The sequence below is a fragment of the Magallana gigas genome, chromosome 10 (genome assembly GCF_963853765.1).
Source record: "Magallana gigas chromosome 10, xbMagGiga1.1, whole genome shotgun sequence".
In the NCBI taxonomy this organism is placed as follows: Eukaryota; Metazoa; Mollusca; class Bivalvia; order Ostreida; family Ostreidae; genus Magallana; species Magallana gigas.
In genome coordinates this window covers 16298978-16319323 of record NC_088862.1, presented here as the reverse complement: position 1 = coordinate 16319323, position 20346 = coordinate 16298978, and the positions used below count along the sequence as shown (strand labels likewise).

Genomic DNA, 20346 nt, shown 5'->3' with positions numbered 1-20346 from the left:
AAGCTCAATCGCGCATTAAAGGAATTCTGCAGGGGGATAATTGATTTATTTACTTTTCTTTTCCAAATAACTTGGTAAAATTAAAATATATTTTTCTTTAATTTTCATTCATATTTCACACACGTTGCAGTAGCAAGATTTTCCTGTGTAAAGGTATATTACACTAAATATAGAAACATCACCTGGATTTTGAAATCCATATAACGAAAAATATACCTTCACCGTGCCCCTCGAAAAAGGAGTAGCGAACCTAGCGATACGATTGGTTGGGAAATCACGTGGTTCCCAAGTCATTGAGAAAAATTGGCTATCACATGGTTTTCATTTCAAGAAGTCTCCCATGTGTGTTATGGTGTGCTAGAACGTCGAAGTAAGGTAACCCGACATTTTGTGTAACATGTGAATCGTTGAAGTATACAAGGAAAACTTCGTACGTGTTGAATTGCTCGTACTACAGTGGTTTAATACTTTATAGGTGATATATATTATTTTAAAAGCGAGTGCCAGATTAGTTTTTGCCTTGGGAACGGCGCATAGTGAGGGGAACCCCCCTTTCTTGTGAACATGGTGGTCTAGAAAAAGTTTTTTTTTAAACGAGATCTTGATGTTGAAATCTAGAACCCTGGACAGCATGGGCTCCGATGGTGAAAGGAACCCACAGATGACCTCAGTGAAATGTAAAATTGTGATTGTGGGAGATAGCGAGTGTGGAAAGACTTCGCTGATTCAGCGCTACATCAAAGAAAACTTTAATGAGGTAGGTAAATCAAACCCCCTCCCTCTTGCTACCTCTTTCTTCTATCTGTCTATCTCTCCCGTTATTAAGATAGATAGTTAACCCACCCTTCTTTCTTTTTGACTATCCCTCCTTTTATTGAGGTACATGTACATGTAGGTAATCGATCCTTTCTTCGCTCTCAGAACTTTCTTTCTTCCTTCCTCTATCTGTCTATCCCTCCCTCCATTGAAATATTTCTTATTGTAATATCAAGTTTTGGAAAGTTATTTAAATGATGTGACTATAACAGTATAAAATACATACATGTTATGTATATCATTTCTAACCCCCCCCCCCCAATCTAATTTTCTATTGACAGCTCACTGCTGTACAATTGAATCAGACGTTATATCAGTAATTATTCTTTCATAAGGAACGTCTGTCTGTTGCGACTTAATGGTGCAATGTCCTTCGACCATCTTTTTTATATTAATACGTCCCTAGTCATCGACAATACCTGTGTGCTTATTGTACTGTTACTAACAGACTCAAAGAAGCATGAATAGGGGATAGTTCAATTTCCCACTGGGGATTAAGAAAGTTCTCCAACCGCAAAATCCTCGACGGTTAGATTATCCCTGTACGGGTCGCTCCCACACAGCACACCTGGGAGTGTTTTATTGGCGTATAAATTACATTAACCTGTGTTACGTTTGTACTTTATACGTACTGTGTACAATGTCTTTTTAAAAAATCCGAGAATGCATTTATAAAAAAAATTAGTTTGTTATCTATAATGATCTTTCCATGGGTGTGGTTACTATTTCACAGCGGTTGGTTTTGAAAAAGAGCATTCATTTTACGGCTATTGAAGTCTATCACGCATCAATGGTATTATCATCAACAAACGGACACAATTTTTTTTTTTCGTAACTCGCATGGATACACAGTCTGCTGCTAAAAATAGATCCTACGTAAGGAAAGTAGACAGGTAGTAAATATATTCATGATGTGACCTGTAAAGAATTTATGTAGATTTAAAAAAAAAAAATAATTTATGCGCTGTGTTTTCTAGAATGAATGTGTACATATATTTTAGTCCGCGACCAAAGTCCACTTGCTGCAAAGTTTCTAAATATCGCCTCGTTTTGCAAATGCCACTGTCGGCGTGGCAGTGTCTAGATCTAGATTTTAATCAAAACCTCGAGGGGGTCCGAATTGTGTGTACACGGGATTGATAAAGCAACATTTTAACGTGTATCTCTCGCGATCTGTAATTCCTTCTTGAGCCCTGACAAAGAATTGATATCACCTTGAAAGGAGCGCAGCTGTTTGCCGTAGATTTTCAAAATATAAGGCTGGCTGATTTGATCGATGGATGGGAGAAAAGAGAAAGAGAGGATAGAGAAAAATTATATTTAGTTGTAACTTGATTTAATGTTATTATTCATAAACACGCACACTAGAAGTTTTGTAAATATTTATAGACACATTAGGTGAATGTAATAAATAGCTTATATTATTTACATTAGATTACAGTGTCCATGATAACCAGAGAGAGAGAGAGAGAGAGAGAGACTTTAAATATGTTTTATTAATATGATCTCTTCATCACTCATGCGTGGGACTTGACAATGAATGCGATATTTTTTTATACTGTGAATGGGCCATGTTTCATCAATGTGCCAAACGTCCATTAAATTCATCGTTTCATTGATATCATAAGTCACAAGCAGACGACACTGCACTGGGTTCATTAATGATGGCGGCGGGACACCGGCTATCTGCCGTCAACTGATCGCCGTCACTGATTGACGAGTGGCAAGTCCTGACAAATACAGTGTCATTGACTGACATATATAGTGTTAGAGAGAGAGAGAGAGAGAGAGAGAGAGAGAGAGAGAGAGAGAGAGAGAGAGAGGTTTAAATATGAGAGTCAAAGATACGATAAAAGAGAGCAGAGAGATGAAAATGTAATGAAAAAATAAGAAGGAAGCAGAAAAGAATAAAAGTAAGATATGTAGACCTTTTGCGGTAATTCCCTTCCATAATGAACTACGAAGGTTTCGTTTGCGAATTGAAATTGTGAATTACATTTACATTCAACACATAGTTTTCCGATTGTAAGTTTTTAGAGAACAATGAAACTGGAGAGTGTGGTCCTATTGTCGTGTGTAACCGTGCATGACGCACTGAAATGGAATCTGCACAATGAATGGTATAGGCTATAGAGGGAAATGTCACTCTGTGGTTTATTCTCGGAAAGGCCACGTGGAATATATATTAATATTATTAATATATGTAATGATATATATGAAAAAAGATTATTTGAACCTATAAAAAGTTCAGGAATTCAATTTGAATCTAAAATACATGTACATATTATAAACATTTTATTACAAAAATAATCTTATTCTGTTGCCAAGAATAGGGCAGTATTTGAATTCAGAGAAAAATAAAATTTAAGTGAAATAATAATCAGACGCAAAGATTCGTTGGAATTTCCCCTATTAATAATTAGCGTCCACTTTCGATGAAGATTTTTTTCACATGCATCTTGTTGCCCGCTTCAAGCAAACATCTCTACAAAGTCTTGACTCGTTTGAGGTTTTTGACTTATTAGTGTACATACATGTTCCTTAGACATGGCTACAAAGCTTATCGTGTGAAGATTTGGGTGTTTTATTTCTTGTGTATTTTGGCCACAGGGTTTCGTTAAATCAGCACAGATACATGTTAAACACACTGGATGACGCGTTAACCGTCATTAAACAAACCCATGATCCACGCACTTGCAGGCATAGTTGTAAGATTTACTACCAATCGGAACGCTAAATATGGCGACGATTTATCTTTAAGAAATTTGAATTGTAGTTTAAATATGATACCTTTTTGGATTTTCGAATTTTAAACGTACGTGAATAAAAGCCAAGTCATTTATCGCAGGAAAAGTTATCACAGTACATTTGTACCTATCTGAAACCCCGTAACCTGAGTGAGGAAATTGGCCGTGGTAATGGGATAGCGATAGGCCGTTTAGGACGAGAATCTACTTCGACATCTGCCAAAGATAACTTAATAGAACGCTAAGTAGGAGTAAGCAATTCGATATAGATAAGGTATTAAATTACCAGTTACCAAACCTGCATGATTGCGTCATGGACTTCCGCAAAGAAGTCAGACAAAGTTTTCGCTACTTCGCCCTACCCAGACTTTTGTCCCAGCAATAGTTTTATAGTGCATATAAAAGTCTCGAAGTACTCGGCATGGATAAGAATGACCCGTATATACATGAATCGACCAACGCTCACAAACCAAATGTCAAGAAGAAACATGTTCATTTGGCAAACAATATTGGGAAAACATCTCTAAAAGCTTTAAATGTACATGTAACTAAAGCTAAATTTTATTTTATTTTCACTATGTGAATATGTAACATGGAGACTCAACAAAGGGAATCCCAAATAGCTAACGAATTTTTTTTTTTTTTTGGGGGGGGGGGGGAGATATCAAAAAAGTTTTATAAACTGCAAACAGCTGAGGGAATGAGTGAGTGAGTCAGAGCAGTTGATGAGAGACGCTCCATCAGTGCGATATGACCCCCGATTTAACGAGAAATGTCTGCTCGGTGGTATCGATAACGCGGGAATTCCTCGCCTATCTCGTGGGAATGCTGACCCAAATCAAACGAATGCATTCTGTACCGATTTACCAAACGGCGCTCTTTCTGTCGAGTTGTTGTTTGTTTTGGTTAACTTTACCTATGTAGATATGCACGTGCGAAGATATTTATAATCTTGCAATGGAAACCAAGTCTGATTGCACTAAAGTTTAATTCCAGTTCTAGAGATCTGCTGAATAGTTGTTATATGAATAAGATGTCAGCATATGCATAATCTCTGATAGTTTTATCCCAAATTTCTACACGCACCAGGACAAAAAAAACCCATCCAAGCCCATCTAAACTCTATAATTATGCATTTCAGGTATTAACTACAAATTAGATTAAATTCAGCTGTTGTGGTATTCTTGTAGTGTTGGCGAAAACATGAACATGTCTGTTCGTGTTCGAATTGTTAACTTCATGTATCTAACTTCCGGTTCCGGTTTCTATTTTTAGGTCTACTCACCCACCGCTTTCGATACCTACAACACAACGTACCATGTCTCGGAGACCTACAGAATCCAGATGTCCCTGTGGGACACCTCAGGTAACGTAGTAATTACATTAGTAACATTAGTTACATCAGGTACCGTATTACTCAGTAGTTATGGTTATTAGTACATGTCATTGTTCGGATATTGAATACAGTAACTGTATGTAGAAGGGAAATCAGCAGTTCAACGTTTGCATGGGTTTAAATTCAGCCATCGACCAATACACCAGTATTCTTTTATATGTACTTGCAAACTTGTTCTTTTTATATATAAAACCAAAAACGAAAATTTTGACACGATTTACTCTATATTAAGGTTCAACGTTGAACCACTGAGTGACTACTTGGATTTCATATTGAAAATTATGTGCAAAGTTCTCGACTCTCTGTTAAAGCACTCAGAGTCTAGTGCTGACTAAAATACACTACTTGTTCAAATGTTACTCTCAACAACCACAAATGAATAATTAAAACTTATTTTAAGCAGTCATGAGAAGTTATATACTAAACTCTATGTGCAAAGTCCTCGACCGACTGAGACCTGTTGAACACCTCAAAGTAAAGTGCTGACGTATCAGACGCCAGACAAGATGTATATCATTGATAATTCGTGACCTCGAAATACAGCCTCTACAATATCCCTCCCTCCCCATTTACCCCGATACTATCAACTCCATATGTACAATACGGAAACCTAATACTTCAAATCTCGTACAAGTCTCGTGTTCGTGACGTCGACGTAACTTTAAACCCTGAAGGTTAAGAGGGTGCGGAATTTGTCAATGCCCCGTTTCGTCGAGAGTTAATGATAAAGTACATTTTGTCGTGTGTGTTAACAAAATCTGTTTGAACGTTGCGACATTGACTATTTCCGCCATACCTGGGCCCTGCGACTGTTTTAGTTTGTTCGTAGTTCGACGTAATTAATCATATAGTGAAATCTTTTTGATAACGTTCGTGTATGTTTTAACAAACATACTGTTTCTATGTAGTTAACACGACACAATCTCTCGATTTCTCCGAACTCATTCAGAAGTAATGATACAGGAAAAATCACGGGCACACCTTTGTTGAAAAAAAAAAAATTACGAAATTTCACCTGTTGACCCAAATACCTTTGTGGATTATATTATTTTGGCGTGGGGGATGGGACTTACCTGAGGTGTTTAATGAAATATTACTCGCCATAAATCAGATTAGCTTACTTCAACGTCCAAATCCTGCATTCCAAAGCGGTATACATGTATTTTATGATAATCTGAATGACCGTCTAAGACATGTCATTCTTTGTCTGAAATGCATTTCATAGGAGAGAAAGAAGAAGAAAGAGAAATCCCTGCGGCTTAACCTGATCTTGGGATTAATAAGAACTTTTTTAAGTACAAGTTTTTGGCAGAACTGTCCATTGAGTAATGCACGATGTGAACCCGGCAAAAAAAGTCCTTGTCAGCTTAGGGACGACTTATATACATATTTTTGCATAAATTTATATAGGTATGGGATTGTAGAATGAATATTTAATTCATTGGAGTATTTCTCGAATTAAGGCTTGATCGTCCCACGCAATTATCCTATTGCAATAACGTCTCTCCTTTTAAAGGAATAAAGTTTGACGGCCCTGTTCAATGGGGGGAAAAAGCCCAAACCGCAACCACAATTTATGGCGGTTTCACAAGTATAGGGACATTGTTTCGGGATAAGAGTTTTTAGCTGGTCATGTCTATATAAAGTATAACTTCGTCTTGCATAGTCTGTATGATTCCGGAGAAGGCGGAAGGGGGGGGGGGGTGTAAATAAAAAGGCAAAAGACGAAATATTTTCTTATATAAAGAGTGCAAGATTGAGTTCCATTTCTCCAAGAATTTATCATATCTATAAAAAAAATTTGCAAAACGTGTGTATAATGAAGAGGAGAGTAAAAAAAAAAGGAAGGGGGGGGGGGTATATAATGTTAGTACACGTAATCTCTTTACCCTCAGGTTTGATGAGATATAGAGCTAGATGTTAGGAGATGTTAGGAGCTTCGGTAGAATCCATCACCTCTAATAAGAGATCGTCGCCCCTGTCTAAAATTTGTGACCTAGAACATACACCCCCCCCTTCTGTCCCCCTTTTAACAATTTGATAATAATGATCCACAGTTTGCCCCCATTCACCATCTGCATCGTATGAAAAATATTTTTTTTCGTTCAAAGTTAATTATCTCTCAGAGGGGACCAGGTATTAAAAAAAAGAAATGTCTTGCATCAAAGCATTCCCATTCACTATTAAAACCATTGAATGGAAAAATCAATTAGATGTAAAAGAAGACCTTCAGTGCTATTTCTTTGTTCAGGTTTATAAGTATAAGTCGCTGTATATATTATACTTAGATATATGTATACATAAGCTTTTTCATGTTCGATTTGTGACCAGCCATCGGAAAAAACGCTAAACATTATGACAAGGGCGGAGAAAAAAATATATAATGATGGTTATCAAAGCAAAGATTTTTTTAAAAAGCCGAGGAAGTTATGGCATTCTTCGACTCTAGGTGTCTTCGTTTCAATGACATCTGTTTAAAATGCAGGAGTGTTTACACAGTTTTATGGGTGTACGCGACACTATAATATATGTGGGTATATTTATAGCATTTAAATGCATTTTTTTTCTTCAAGTATAGGACTCCCCCTCGAGGGTAATTAAATTTGTCTACCTTCATACCCCATTTAAAAATATATACCCCCCTCCCTCTTTAGAGATATTTCTGTTGTTGGGAGACGAATAGATCAAGTGCTGGTTTTATTGTCAGACTACATGACTCGGCGTTTCTTGGTAAATATTACGGAAGGACCGATCTTTCGTTTTGAATCCTTAGAAGTTTTCTTGTATTCCCATTTCGACAACATTCTTGGTGTGTTTACACGAACGCGACCTGAAAAAAAAAATGATTCGAAACATCTGCATTTCATTTTTTAAAAAAATGAGGGGTGAGGAACGCGTAAAATAACATTTCAAGGTCAAATGATTGCATCATTGTCTGGATGTGATATATAATTCATGATGATAAACCAATTTCCAAAAAAAAAGGAATTCCAATGCGTTTCTGTAATCTGTAATCTTTTTGTTGCTAAGATTTATTTTATTAGTAAATTAACAATCTTTCTGATTTAGAGAGGAAATAAGATAAAACAAAATCATATATACTTTTCTATTCGAAAGTGTATTAAAAACTACCCATGGTCGTCTTTTTAATTTCGTATTACTGCCCATAGTTGCTGGAAAGCAGTTCTACCCTTAAAACGCATGTAATTATCTTAAATGTAGAAAAGATCGAAAACCTGTTTAATAAGGTACATGTAAAAAACAAATAAAATCAAAAACCACAAAATTCAAATAACGTGGTAGAAAACCAAATCTCGACCGAACAACAGATTCAATCTTGTTTGGGGCTTTTGCTGACTTTATAAGGAGTGTATCGCTCTCCTATTTATTTGCTCAGTCAAATGAAATTTTTTTTTTTAAATATTCCTGCAAACAAATTCCATTGTCGAGCTGGCGGTTGTTAAATCTGACTTTGAACATTTCATTGAACTTCTTTTTTTAAGAAAACGAAAATCAGACGAGAGCGTTTGATATTGGTGTTAACAGCGTGTCGAGTGATAAACGCTGTAATTGAAATCTTGGTTATAGGAAATGTTTTAAAAAGAGACGGGCCAAGGTTCTGGGCCTTTCAGCGCCGGCAGAAATCAAGAGGACTGCTTGCTTGCGTAGAAAGAAATTCTTAATCGGCGATTGACGATGATCGATTTGTAGGCTGAGGTTTTTGTCGCTTTGATTTTCAACCGTCGTTACCTCGTATATAGCTATTGAAAATAAAAATTGATTTTTACTTAAATTCCACGTACCCCCCCCCCCCCTTCCCACCTCTAGATTAGCAAGGTTGTGAACTTTACAGTACGTTCACCTTTTTGTTGAATGAATATTGTGAATTCTGTTGAGTAGAAAGAAATGATTAAAAGAAATTTAAAAAAAACCCATACCAATAAATAATCAAACAAACAATATATTTAGATTAAAGGAGAATGATCAGCAATGAATAAAAGAAAATGATTGGTAACTGCATTCAATCCATATAAATTGCAGAAACTTGCTATCATTAAACGAATGACTAAGTTTTGTTTTCTCTCTTTGTTACAGGATCCCATAGATACGACAGTGTACGACCTCTATCGTATGCCGATGCCGATCTCATTATGATTTGTTTCTCAGTCGCAGAACCAGACAGCATGGACCATGCCATCTCTAGGGTAAGTGACGCAATTTATGACGTCATATTTACTTTTAATTAAATTTTTAAAAAAGGCTTACACCGAGTTTTATGTGTGTGTGAAATATTTTTCATTCAACTTTAGAAAAAACCCAATGAGTTTTGAATGTGTGTGTGTGATTTTGGGGTTTTTTTCTTTAGTGGGCAAGTGAAGTCAGAGAACATTGCCCAAAACAACCTATCATATTGGTTGGCTGCAAAACGGACTTACGGACAGACGCTGCGACGGTAGCGGAACTTGCCAAAAGAAGGACTACGCCGATCATGTACGATCAGGTATGTAAACTCTTGATTTCTACAAGAACACGTTTTCAGTTACAACTCTTTATTTTGGACATTAACTCTTGATTTCTACAAAAAGACGTTTTTAAAATCATTATTCTAGAGATTATGTTTTTTTACCAACTTTGAGGTACCACAGTAACTTATGTTCGTTTTTCTGTTTTGTAGGCCTTGAAAACAGCAAAACAAATTGGTGCATTAGTTTATTCGGAAATTTCTTCCAAGGATTCCCAACGAAGCGTAAATGACGTCATTGAAGTAGCAGCGCTTTCTTCGGCCGGAAATAAAACCACCCCAGAACAGAGTCCCACTTTTCGCCGCCAGAGGTCGTTCATGCGGCGGAAACGTTTCAACGGAATGGGAGAGGCGACAGTGCAATTACGAAAAGAAGCCGCGAAAAGTTGTAGCATAATGTAAAAAAAAAATGGACAGAATTCTCAAGAAAGCCTATAGACTTGTGATCTCTTGACTTTCCCAAAGGAAAGATATATATATACTGTTTTCCAAAAGCTTTAAAAAAGCTTTCTATGTTACTGTTGAAATGGAATGCATTTTCTTGTGCTTACATGTTCTTCATCAAGTTCGCATGCTCTCCAAAATGGTTCTCTCTGTCGTTTGTTCATTATTATAATTCAAGCGTCTGTGAAAATCAGCCTTTACGTCCTTCTGTGATGGCACGTACCTATGCAGTGTCTGTTCGTAATAGCGACAATAATGAGAAATTCATTAAACTTTAAAATAACCAGTCTCATTTTTGAGATGATATACACCGCAAACGGTAAATTCATTCATTTTTCTTCTTTGAAAACGCAGAGAAGTATTTTTGTGGTAAAGACGCCAGGAGAAGCAGAATTCGTAGAAAGAGATGATTGAGCATTGAGTAGTGTTAGAGGAGTGAGACAAGGGGTCCTATTTTCCCCCACGTTCTTTATAGCTAGAAGTTATTGCAAAGGTGCTAGGGTGTGAATGGAGAGAGAGACTGGCAATGGAAAGTTGTCGAACAGTTTGTCTTTCATATTTTGCGTATAGTATTGAATGCAACGACTAAGATTATTTATTTTGAGCAAGAGTGTGTAAAACATTTGTGTGTAATTTTTTTTCTTCAAAGAGATGCTGTGTGCAATATTAAAAGGTGTGGATGTTTGATTAATATGTTTCAAATTATGGTTTTTTTTTATACACGAGAGTGTTGCAAGTGGAACAAATTTGTCAATGAAATGAAAATAAACCAGAAATGTTGAAATTGTTGCTCGTTTTGTTTTTGTCTGCCTTGACGCTAAATGAGAAACCAGTTATTAATTCCGATTAATATATCGTGTAACGAAATTTTAACGGTAGATCTACTATTATTAAACTAATAAATATGTATGGTAGTGTTTCAAAATGGTTTGCCGATATAGATGACGTTGGAGTTCATCGTTTACCATTTGCAAATATTACTTTGGCCTTTCCATCAGACCTCGGATAAACACATCAAAACGTATTACCATCATGGAGTCGCTCCTCAGCAATTTGAAACATTGGCTAGACAGTCTGGATCGGTTCTTCTGTGGTATATCCTAGGTTATATAATTGGAATGAATAGATTAGCTCCAATTTCTACAAATTATAAATTGCTCTCTATCTTATTTCAATGTTTATGAATGAGAAAGGGGCTACCATGGACGCGTACATAATATTTTCGAGAATGTTGATGATGCGATTAAGGGTTCAGTAAAAAATATAATAACGTTTAATTGACATTTGTGTGTCTTTAATAAAGATGAAATCAAATTGATGTCGTTTTGTGAATTAAAGAAAAAATTCTATGGCAGGAATACGTAAATTGCAGTTAATTGAGATCTGAAATTGACATTTACATAACAACTATAGGTTCGTACTTTAATTGTTGCATACAGTTGTAGCTTGACCGATTTGCAATTGTTTATGCGTATTAAACATAGCTAAATTATGTACTTGAATAAAGATAAAATCCACATAAACTCAATATATAATTGGCCCTGTCGTTGAAGAAACAACTCAATATATCCATCTTATTTTAATTGTGTAATTATTTATTTTTAAAATGTAATTTCAGAGAAAATTTATTCATTGAAATGCTCAGTGCATTTGTACAGATCACAACAGATATCAAAGTTTAAATATTTGTAGGTAATTTAAAACTAATAATAAAAATACGAACAGAAAATAAACATAAAATTGATGAGAAATTGTCTGATAACACGATTCAGGAAGAAAATGTGATGAATGATGCAACACAACAGAGTGATTCTTGTAAATACCGGTTCTTTATATATCAAGACAATATTTGATAATCTCGCGGCTCCTTCGCAATGTGAATATGTCTTACAGTCACTGTGTTAATCCGCAGCGGTGACTCAGCAATTCTTATCATTCAGTGGCGCTGTGCTAAACTATAAGTCACCGAATTATTAACTCTTGTCATTCTGCGTCAAACTGCATGAATTTCTTTTTTGTGCTTAATTCGTTTAGATGTTGAAGAAACAAGTGATCCTCCAAAGGGTTATTACGCCCTCGAATACACTGTTCACATGACATGATAATTTCATATTCAACATCTGTCTTGCGTTCCTTTATCATTACAATTCACACGGGTCCCGTTTCAAGCTGTAAATAGTGTTTTGTGATTGACTCTATACTCGGGTCGCATATTTAATATGTCATTCGTTTTATCATAATCTGAAAGAAGACGATTAAAGTCTGTCACTCATTAAAGTATTTGCACGCAAGATGTGCGATTACTGAAAAGAAGTTAATGTCAATATATATTCAGGTGCTATACCTTTGCATACCTGTCTTCATAATATAACGATAATTAGATATTAAGTGCGTCTATTTAGGTGTTCTATATGTGTTGCAGGCATTCTATTTCATCAGATTTATACTGCAAAGCTGATCATCCCAACCCCACCCCTTTGAAAAAGAAAACGCGGACTTCTAAATTCAGCTCAATTTTTACACAGGAACTCTTGGGTTATGCATTACTTGTTTTATTGAACCATTTTAACAAGACTTTGGACTTGCGGTTGTACGTTTGCTGTGTATCTCTTGCGTCAAAACAAGTTAAAAATGACGCGTTTTCAAGCGAAATATGCACCGATTGCGTAGTCTTAGCTCAAAAGCCAGACAAATCTTGTTGATTTCAAAGAGCCATGGCTGAGTGGCCAGCAATGAAATAGACAGGCCTACGTCACATTTCTGTTTGACACAACTACCCAAAGTCCAAGCTCTTGTTAAAATGGTTCTAATAACAAATGCTCTATTTTTTAGGTGCGACGTTTCTTCGCGTACATTAAAAGACTTGGTGTGAAAAGTTTATCTCAAACTTCGTACAATTCAAACTGTAATAATACAGTGCATTGGACACCGTTTCGTTTGATATTTAACCAGGAAGATAAAGAGACCATGAAAAGCACGTCGATGAGGAAGTCTGGAGTGGTTTTCAGGGTTTTTTTTAAAATAATAAAATGTGTTACCTAGCTGTGTGCAGTGCAAGAGATCGTGTTCGTCTGATATTGCTTTGCTTTATCCTCTTAGATTAACCTTTGTACTCAAAATATCTTAAAAAAATAAATCAATCTTAGATTCTACGAACCGTCTGGCTTCCACGTAAAGTACACATACAGCTATTATTGAGTCTATCTCAGTAGGAAAGCGCTTGGCATTTTCAATGTTTCACCGGCTTGCTCATTTTATGTGACAAAATAATATGTGATGCAAAATTGGTCTAGAAGTTTAGGATCCTAGTTTTCTTTTGGGGGTAACTCTTAATTTTTCATGCAAACACATTGTTTACCGCAAAAATTTATCAGTCACTGGTTTGTTGGCTCTGTCCGTCCAGTTTTGAACCGAACAGACTTCCGGATCAGCGCCATCTATATAGTAATAATGATCTCGTTCTCCAGATATTTGGAGCAGATCAGTTAGCTGGGGATGTATTGCAAAAATTTTAACAAAATAATCTCAATAATGGAATTGACATATACATAACCCAGTACATATGTTTCAGCCTCGTCTTTTGAATCAGATCTCTAAAATTTGCCCACACCAAAAGAAGCCGATATATGACTAAAATCCGCAATATACATGTAGGAATGTCATCATTAGCTTTAAACGTGTGGTTTACGCTTATTTTTACCAATTTTACAAACTCACAAAGATTTAGTAGCATCAGATTTTATCAGACAAAGAGTGAACGCACGAACAGATGATGCGTGATTCATTCCGTTAGAGAGTAGACTCACCCACCTCAAACTTATCTTAGATACACGTGATTTTAAACAAGATTCTCTATATATTATGTAATGCTGAAATCAGAATTTCTAATAATAATGAGAAGTAAACAGATTAGGGTTTTATTTTATTTTAACTGCTTTATTTCTGATTGAATACCTTGTCTCCGAGGTAAAGTCGGCGCCATATCTTTTTTTTCTTCCCAAATCAACCTTCAGTATTAATAGATCAAATTCCGTCAGTCTTAGAAAAAGTTATTTTGCATCTGCACATGCGAATGACAACTCATGATAACTGCTTGATTTATTTGTCCCAAAGCGTTCGACATCGTAGTTACAAAAAAGTATACAAAACTTTGACCAAAAAAAAGAGTTTATAATTCTGTACTCCAAGCAACACATTTTTAATTGTTCAAAACAAGACAAAAAACCTGACATTGTTGGAATGTCACATCATTTAAATATAAAGCTGAAAAATATATAGCTACCAAATCATGTGAGATTACAAAATTTAATAAACTCTGGGTAAATTGGAAAAACATATTTGAGATATAATTTTAAACATGGTAAACAACTGTTCTATTTATATATGTGTGTGTATATGCGTGTGTGTATATATATATATATATATATATATATATATATATATATATATATATATATATATATATATATATATATATATATATATATATATATATATATATATATATATATATATATATATATATATATATATCCTTTATGAATGTAGTATATAAGGGAGAGAAAGAGTGTGAAAGTGAGAATGCCAAAAAATTCTTATATATATTACCTTCTTTATGAAATCATATGATTGTGAAAATGAAAAAAAAGAAAAATTATAAAAAAACAAAAAAAAAAAAAAAAAAAAAATCAAGAAAATAAACACATTGATCAAATTATTACGAGGCAATATCTATACCCCCCCGCCCCCCCCCCCCCCCCATGGATTAATTTTTTTCTTCCTGTATAACTAAATTGTATGTACTAGTACTAGTACATCTTTACAGCTTATTCACAGACGTATATGTATTATAACTGGGGAAAACATAACTAAGGCAATAGCAAACTCTCTCGACTAGAACCATTTTAACAGGAGCTTGGACTTTGGGTAGTTGTGTCAAACAGCATTGTGACGTAGTCCTGTCTATTTCATTGCTTTCCACTGAGCCATGCCTTTCTGAAATCAACAAGATTTGTCTGGCTTTTGAGCTAAGACTACGCAATTGGTGCATATTTCGCTTGAAACCGCGTCATTTTTATCTTTTTTGGACGCAACAAATAGATACTACTGAAAGTCCAAGGTCTTGTTAAAATGGTTCTAAGTTAGCATCATTTCAAACTAATAACATTTCAAATAAGTGTTCTGTATTTTGAGGGAGCAAGTATGGGAAAAGAAGTTTTTCAAAAAATCATGATCAATATCACATTTTATTTAAGACGATTAATATTCCATTATTAAGATCACACACCTTTTACATTGATCCTCTTTTGTGTTATAACAAAATGCTCTGGTGTACATTTCTTGCATTTCTAAAACATATAAATCCAACTTACTATATTATCTTATCCAAACTTAATAAAAACAGCTGGAAAAAAAAACTATACATGAAGGAAAAACCTTCGATATTTTAGGAGAAAGAAAGATAACTCTTGCTGATTGAAACAGTCTTTACAGCAAAGTGCTATTCCGAGCTAAAAGGTATCGCTTCATTATATTTTGTAATATGAATTGACAGTGTTTGTAACAATATGTTATTTTCATAAACATTTAATATTGTGAATCTTATGCTGCGATGATAAATATTTGCTTTTCCTATTTACTTTTGTGATTAATAAACACATTATCAATTTTCGAAAAATCTAGCAGCGTTTCATCGCTTTAACTACATGTGTGTTTCGTTTGAATGTAATGATATTAAAAGATGAAAATCAAATCAAAGAATATTTAAGATTATATGATATATAATTGCAGAGGACAACCAACTTCCGAACCCCGAGCCTTGGACCATAGCATGCGCGCTAATCAGGCCGAATGTCTAAAGTCAACAAATATAATTTGATCATTCAGTACTTGGATTCCTATACCAAGTTCTCGTATTTTCTTGTGTAGATTGTCCATATTCGAGTTTGTACCTATGTCTAAACTTTGCCTAAAAAATCTTTAATTTTTAAAATATTTTTGGCAGATTTTCTTGAACATATAAATTTATACTTCCAGGGTATTCGAAAAGAAAGACAACTCAAATTATATAAGTTCAAAAGTTGGGGGTTTTTTTTTCGAGCTTTGCCGGAAAGGCCCATGCACGAAGTTGCGGGATTGCATCCTTCATTGAAAAAAAAGAACCGGAAATTCGCTCCTACTCTTTCCATTCTCAATACAGCAACACTCTACATGCTGTCCAAAATTAGTTAGATGTGTTTAACGTCACATTCAAAATACAAGCCTACGAGGGAGGGCGATACGTTTAAAACAAAGAAGTGCCTTTCATTCCTTTACATTATTAAAATACAGCAAGTAATCAAGTTACATGTAGGCTACCTGTACAATGATCATCTTTCCTGTCAATTATATTGACAATTCTACATATATTCCATACACATTGCTAAACATACATATTCCTAAAGATTGTATATTTATAATTATTTAGTATTTATGTTGCAAAAATTAAAATCAAAAGGATTGAAAATATTTTTTTTTGTTATTTTTAAATAACGATTTCTCCAAACATTCGCGCGAGGGTGACGTTAATGAAACATAGAATTCAGTAACCAAGACAGCCTCATAAAGTAATAAAGTAAACATATGGAGAAATGGTGTACATTCTACTAATTTGCATAGTGGCCATATTGTTATCACAATGGCGATTTTCAGTACAATAGAATATACATGTGTAGAAAGGAATGAGAAAAATAAAATATTTTTAAAAAAATAAGTATTACGGAAATATTTCCTCCTCATTTGGTTTTGTCATTTACTTCATCCGGGATCGCTTGTTTTGTTTACATTAGGCTAGATATTGAGATGACCTGAAAAATCGAAGCGGGGCGTTGTAGGAATAAAGTGTGTTTTAGTGATGAAAGTCGTCATGAAGGGATTATGGAATTATCTTTAAAATACCTTTTAAAATAATTTTTGAAATACTTTAAAATAGGTGAAGTAGCCTAGTTCCTCATATATTTACAAAGTTTACATTGCAAATCAGAAATCTTGACTCAAATTAAAAAAAGTCTTGTCGGTTCCTTTTTACTCTCCATTTAGCATTGTTCAAGACTTTCTCAGTAAGCTATCGGACTTGCAACTAGGCATTTAGGCTTTATATTGAATCATTAAGCATATTGCATATTTCTATTTAAGAATTATCATTATAAATTGAATGAATTTTTTCTGTTAAAAATTCTATTCTGTTAAAATTCTATTCTGTTTCAAGCTGATATTTTTAGCTGTTTATTTATTTATTTACTCATTTTAGCCGGTATAGTCCTATTTTTAGATTATCTATAATGGTTGGATAGAGAGGCATTCAAAGTGAATTTGAAGTGTGAATCACTGATTGTGGTGATAAAAACATACACAGATAATATATGCATTGCCCCAACACATGTTCTCATTTAAAAAAAATGAAAATTTTGACTTAATCACACAAATTTCACACATAAAATGTATGTTATTTTCATTCGTAAGGGAGACAATTTGAATACATGAATATTAATGAGAACAGTGTCACGTGGCACATGAATATATGAATACATGAATATAAATTTTGCGCCAAAGAGAGTCAAGTTTGGCACACTGTATGAGGTACGAGGTAACCTCAAATCCATTACCGACAATAAGTTTGCTTACATTTTGGAAATTTGGGAAATGGACAGGATAGAAAGAAAGGTATTTTAATTTTAATTTGGAAATGTTCAAAATAGCCACGAACAATATTTTATCTTTATAATATTTACCTTAAAATCAGTTATTTTAATGAAATATCTTGGTTTTAAAAGCGAATAAAAAAAAATCAAAAGAAGAAACCATGCAATGGATCTTGGTTACCACCGAAAATGTAGGGGAACTTACCATTTTTTTTCATTACAATTACCATTTATTCAAAGACTTTTTGTACCTTGCCCTGTTTCACTTTGAAACATGTACTTGAAGTACAACAAATTAATATTATTTCTTTAAATATATAATATTAACCGTCTGTTAGCTACATGATTTCAAGTTGTGGATATTAATTTTTTTATGAACCTGTTACAATTTTTTTTTACAAGTATTCAACTTAATTTGAATGTTGACTGTAAATATCTAATCAATAAATTTTTTGAATAGGAAACCGATGGCGTTTAAAGATAAAGAATTTTGACTGCGCATGTGATAGCCTGGTTCAACTTCTTGCCTGGCAATGGGAACCAGGCTAGCACGCGTTTAACTGAATCGGGATCGGGATTCCATACCATATGCACACATCGACACAGACCACAATTATTTTTCCCTCTTATTCCTTAAAACAACAATTAATCATATAAAAAATTCCACCGGCTCAAATGAGTTCAAATACAGCATACCTATAGATTGACACTAGTCCAACAACATATTCAACTTACAGGAAAATCAATCGAGAGGGGACTGAGATATGGCCCCTAAAATAACCCCTACCATGAAAAATCCACTTTCACTTTGAAATATGTGTAAACATTGGCATCTTTACACCCTTTCTACTGCGCCTTTAAACTTTAACTGTCAGTATTAATGAAATAAGTTAATGTTATGCCGAAACTGCAACATGCATCATATAGCATAATTTGCATTGTTATGTTGTTTTCCGAAAACACATGTGAGGCGATTAAAAATTTTTAAGCACTTATTATGTCACTGTGTAAAAGTTTAAATCTGAAAAAAAAAATGCATCGAAGTATTAATTTACACAAAGCTTTCACTGCAAAGTTAACAAAGAAGTGCGATCCGTAATATGTGCGCAAATAGTAGAATTCGCCGAATGCCTGATACTATTGTCCTTTACAAAAATTTAGATTATTGATAATCAAAATCTGTACATGACAACTTGTCATGTACAAATTTTGATTATCAATAATCTAAATTTTTGTAAAGGACACTATACATGCAAACTTCATTAACAGATAGGTCGTTCTTATTTTAGAAATTTGAACCCTTTAAATTCTGAGATAAAAAGTCGGGGCTATACATACACGTAATACAACGTACAAATTTAGTGTTTAAAAGCAGGGGGCCAGAGTGGGTGGAATCTCTGATAATCTTAAGGCTTTCACGTATATATAATTAATCCTGAATTGGTCTGCTGATACAGGAAATGCTCTCTCTCTCTCTCTCTCTCTCTCTCTCTCATACTATTAATCAAATTACAGAAGAACAACATATACGAGGAGGCCAAAAGAGCCTTGAGAATTTCGGCAATTTTAACGTTCTTCAATCGACGCCGGATAACAGTATGTACATAGAAAAAGATAAAATAGATTACATTAAAAGACTTGAAACTTTTTTATGTATCATTTTTAACCTCTTTTTTGTTCCGTTATCTGTTTTTGTTCTTTTGTTTCTTTGTCGTTTCAATCATTAGTATGCGCAGGTTTTTTTTTGGGTGACATTTTTATTGATTTTTTACTTCATGCATTTTATTAAGCAAAATATTTCATTTCGTTGTATCAACAAATTATTATTGCTTTGTTGCATGAAATCAGATCGAAGGCTGTCTGGAAATGTCATTTGAACAACTAGAAGAGAAGTACAAACAAGTAGTTAAACAAGTAAGGACTATAGTACGTGTACATGTAGTTTGATCGAACTCTCAAATAAATTCATCTGTTAAGTAATATTATCAAAATTTCTATCCGCTGCTCGCTGGGTAAAAGAAAAAAACCCCACATACAAGTAATTCTAAGCTTTGTTATAACACAACACCATCAATATGGTCACTGGTCAAATACCGGTATTTAAATACATTTTTCAAAATATTTAATATTCATTTTGAAATTTCACAATTTTTTAATTTTTTTTTTATATTTCAGGAGCAGAAAAAGGAGGCATGGAGGCTGGCCTGTTGGAAAGAAAAGGTAAAAAGATATATGTACATGCATATGTAGATGTTTGAACATTTAACATGATATATCCGCGACAGGCCCGTATAGCTTCGTTTTTGAAAGGGGGAGGGGAGGGCACTTTTATCCGAGAATTTTTGACAAGCTACTGTAAAAGAAAGAATCTGCAAGTCTTCAAAATCATTATCCGTGGGAATGGAAGGGGGAATTAGTGCAGTACCTAAAACTTCTATTTTAGGCTTTAATCTATCAATATACCTATATTTTTTTCCTCCCTCTTAAAAGTGGCGGGGGGAGGGGGGTGGTGGACTTAATTCTCTAACGTTCAGTTTTCTGTATGTTAATTTAAGAAAAATAGTGCTCCCTCCTCCGATGCAACATGTCTGCGTGAAAACATAAACACTGTAGTAGCATCATATAGAGAATTTTATAATGACTTTGGATGGATTTTACTGAATATGGATATTACTGTTTTTTATTGAAATAAAATAAACGAGTATTTTAACATATTTTTTTTTCAATAAAAAAGAAATATTC

The 20346-nt window shown here is 34.3% G+C and overlaps 1 protein-coding gene and 1 long non-coding RNA gene across 2 annotated transcripts; both read left to right on the top strand.

Moving 5' to 3' along the window:
• The first annotated feature begins 265 nt into the window (after positions 1-265).
• On the top strand, positions 266-10539 carry LOC105337521 (rho-related GTP-binding protein RhoE). Its single transcript, XM_066073032.1, has 6 exons — positions 266-375; positions 476-757; positions 4839-4929; positions 9055-9164; positions 9326-9460; positions 9635-10539. Exons 2-6 carry the CDS (start codon positions 605-607, stop codon positions 9881-9883), a joined length of 738 nt encoding a protein of 245 aa, XP_065929104.1. The 5' UTR covers positions 266-375; positions 476-604; the 3' UTR covers positions 9884-10539.
• Positions 10540-18956: 8417 nt separating this feature from the next.
• Positions 18957-19843, top strand: LOC136272032 (uncharacterized). Its single transcript, XR_010709905.1, has 3 exons — positions 18957-19200; positions 19453-19518; positions 19780-19843. It is a non-coding gene; the product is annotated as an uncharacterized lncRNA (long non-coding RNA).
• Positions 19844-20346: the final 503 nt, after the last annotated feature.

What these genes read in the sequence shown, in the direction of transcription:
- LOC105337521 (XM_066073032.1), top strand. Translation starts at nt 605, where the DNA reads ATGTTGAAATCTAGAACCCTGGACAGCATGGGCTCCGATGGTGAAAGG. An exon ending in GTCCCTGTGGGACACCTCAG is followed by an intron (nt 4,930 to 9,054) that starts GTAACGTAGTAA and finishes TCTTTGTTACAG; the next exon opens with GATCCCATAGATACGACAGT. An exon ending in TGGACCATGCCATCTCTAGG is followed by an intron (nt 9,165 to 9,325) that starts GTAAGTGACGCA and finishes TTTTTTCTTTAG; the next exon opens with TGGGCAAGTGAAGTCAGAGA.